Source organism: Camelina sativa, unplaced genomic scaffold, assembly GCF_000633955.1.
Source record: "Camelina sativa cultivar DH55 unplaced genomic scaffold, Cs unpScaffold00427, whole genome shotgun sequence".
Classification (NCBI taxonomy): domain Eukaryota; kingdom Viridiplantae; phylum Streptophyta; class Magnoliopsida; order Brassicales; family Brassicaceae; genus Camelina; species Camelina sativa.
Window position 1 is genome coordinate 212,469 of NW_010921699.1, and position 2,920 is coordinate 215,388.

Genomic DNA, 2,920 nt, shown 5'->3' on the forward strand with positions numbered 1-2,920 from the left:
TAGCTCACCCATTTGGTTTGACACCCTTTGTACTACAATGACAATTTAAGTGCTTAGGGAATTGAACTTCAGTAGAGTAGTAAAATCTGACTATCAATTTGGCGCCGTTGCCAATTGGGTGTTTGTCTGTTACATTTAAGATTTCAGATCTCTTAAGATCAAGATGTTTTTCTTTTCTTTTCGTTTACTGACTTGTTGGCTGTCTATCTGTTTGCTTCAGGAACACTCCTTCGACACACAGCTCGAGCAGTGTTGTTGAGTTCTCTCTTGCATGCAAACACGCTCCCACGGCAGTCCTAATCTCCTTTTCTGTGACGACATTGATCGTTTACCCCGCGCGTTGAGACAACAAAGGAATCAAGTCGGATTAGATCAACAAGATCACATTGGTATGGATAACCAACAGCACGACCCTCATGCACCTGGTGCACAAAACAATCTGCCACGCCAACCACGACACATTGGCGCTGGTGATGCTCCTAACACCCACACGCAGCGTCAGGGAATTGTGCCTCCTTCCATCCCAAACAATAATTTTGAAATCAAGAGTAGTCTCATCTCTATGATTCAAGGCAACAAATTTCATGGCTTGCCGATGGAAGACCCTCTTGATCACCTGGACGAGTTTGACAGGCTCTGCAGCCTCACAAAGATCAATGGTGTCAGCGAAGATGCATTCAAGCTGCGCTTGTTCCCATTCTCTCTTGGTGACAAAGCACATCAGTGGGAAAAAGCTTTACCTCAGGGATCCATCACCTCTTGGGATGATTGTAAGAAGGCTTTTCTTGCGAAGTTCTTCTCTAACTCGCGGACTGCTAAGCTCCGCAATGCAATCTCCAGCTTTGCTCAGAAAAATGGTGAAACCTTCTGTGAAGCTTGGGAAAGATTCAAGAGCTCCACTACTAAATGTCCTCACCATGGTTTCAGTCAGGAATCCCTCCTTAGTACTCTCTACCGGGGCATTCTGCCTAAGTTCAGGATGATGCTTGACACTACAAGCAATGGCAACTTCCTGAACAAGGATGTTGAAGATGGTTGGGAGCTTCTTGAGAACTTAGCTCAATCTGACGGGAACTACAATGAGGATTATGATAGGACTGTTAGGAGCAACAACGATACTGATGACAACACCAGGAAGGAAATCAAGGCTCTTCATGAGAAATTTGACAGGATTTTGTTGGGTCAACAGAAGCAGGTTATTTCTGTCTGTGAAGCTGAGCAGATACAGGTCCCAGATGGGGGGGTTGATCCAACTGAGGAGTTATGCTACATGCAGAACCAAGGTGGCTACAATAGAGGTTTCAACAACTACAGAGCTAACCCGAATCTCTCCTACAGAAGCACAAACGTTGCTAATCCACAGGATCAGGTCTACCCTCAGCAACAACAACCTCAACAACAGCAGGCGCAGCAGCCGCACAAGCCCTTCGTTCCTTACAACCAGAATCAGAATTTTGCTCCGAAGCAGCAGTACTTTCAACCACAGCAGCAGGGCAACATGAGTGCACCTCCAGGTTTTCCACCTCAGGCACCACCTCCCGATATGACAACTATGCTTCAGCAACTTCTTCAAGGACAAGCAGCTGGTGCTCAGGATGTTGCCAAGAAGTTCTCTGAAGTGCAACATAATTTTCACGATTTGAACACCAAAGTTGAGGCACTGAACTCTAAAGTGAAGTACCTAGAGAGCAACCACGCTACAACTTCCTCTGCAAAGCCTCAAGGCCAACTTCCAGGAAAAGCTATCCAAAACCCGAAAGAGTACCACCAAGCTCAAAGTATTACCCTTCGCAGTGGCAGAAAACTCCCATCTCAAACAGGACCTACTGCAATCACTGTGGACAGTGATGAACAAGATGGGGAGGACTTCTGTGAACCAGAGATTCAAGCTGAGCAGAAGGAAGAGGAAGACAAGATCCAAGTTCAACCAGAGTTACAAGCTAAACCCTCGACTGAAAAAGCAACAGTTCCTGAAGCAAAGAAGCCAGTGTTCATCCCACCTCCTTACAAGCCTAAACTTCCATTCCCAGGAAGGTTCAAGAAAGAGTTGGTGGCAAAGTACAAAGCGCTTTTTGATAAACAAATGAAGGAGATCGAAGTGAAAATGCCTTTACTCGATGCTATTGCTCTCATACCTCAGTCCCACAAGTTTTTGAAAGATCTGGTAAATGAAAGAATCAAGGAGACTCAGGGGATGGTGGTACTAACTCATGAGTGCAGTGCTCTCATACAAAGGAAGGCTGTCATGGAAAAGCTCGGTGATCCAGGATGCTTCACTCTGCCATGCTCCCTTGGTCCATTCGCTTTCAATAATTGTCTCTGCGATCTTGGAGCATCTATCAGCTTGATGCCACTCTCCTTGGCTAAAAGATTAGGATTCACGAAGTTTGAACAATGCAATATCGCTATGATTTTGGCTGACAGGTCTGTGAGGTATGCTAATGGTATCTTAGAGGATTTACCTGTCAGAGTTCTATGTGGAGATTCCTACTGACTTCGTAGTATTGGAGATGGATGAAGGACCAAAGGATCCTCTGCTTTTGGGAAGGCTATTCTTGGCAACAGCTGGAGCAATCATTGATTGCAAGAAAGGTCTGATAGAGCTGAACCTCGGTAAGGACTTCAAGATGAACTTTGACATTAAAGATGTCAGGAAGAAGCCTACCATAGAAGGGCAACTGTTCTACATAGAATGGATGGATCAGTTGGCAGATGAGCTACTTGAAGAGCTCAATGAACAGGATCATCTTCAGAGTGCTTTGACAAAGAATGGTGAAGATGGGTACCTACACTTGGAAACTGAAGCTTATCAGAAGATTTTGGACTCTCACAAAGAGGAAGAAGGATCTGCAGTCTTTGAGGACTTGAAAGCTCTACAAGCAGTGAATGTCAAGTGTGCAGACCAAGCAGAAAATCAAGG

General features: G+C 45.2%; 1 protein-coding gene across 1 annotated transcript; it reads left to right on the plus strand.

Annotated features, from left to right (window-relative positions):
- The first annotated feature begins 391 nt into the window (after positions 1 to 391).
- Positions 392 to 2,494, plus strand: LOC104773036. The gene has a single exon (XM_010497581.1). It carries the CDS (start codon positions 392 to 394, stop codon positions 2,492 to 2,494), a length of 2,103 nt encoding a protein of 700 aa, XP_010495883.1.
- The last annotated feature ends 426 nt before the right edge of the window (positions 2,495 to 2,920 follow it).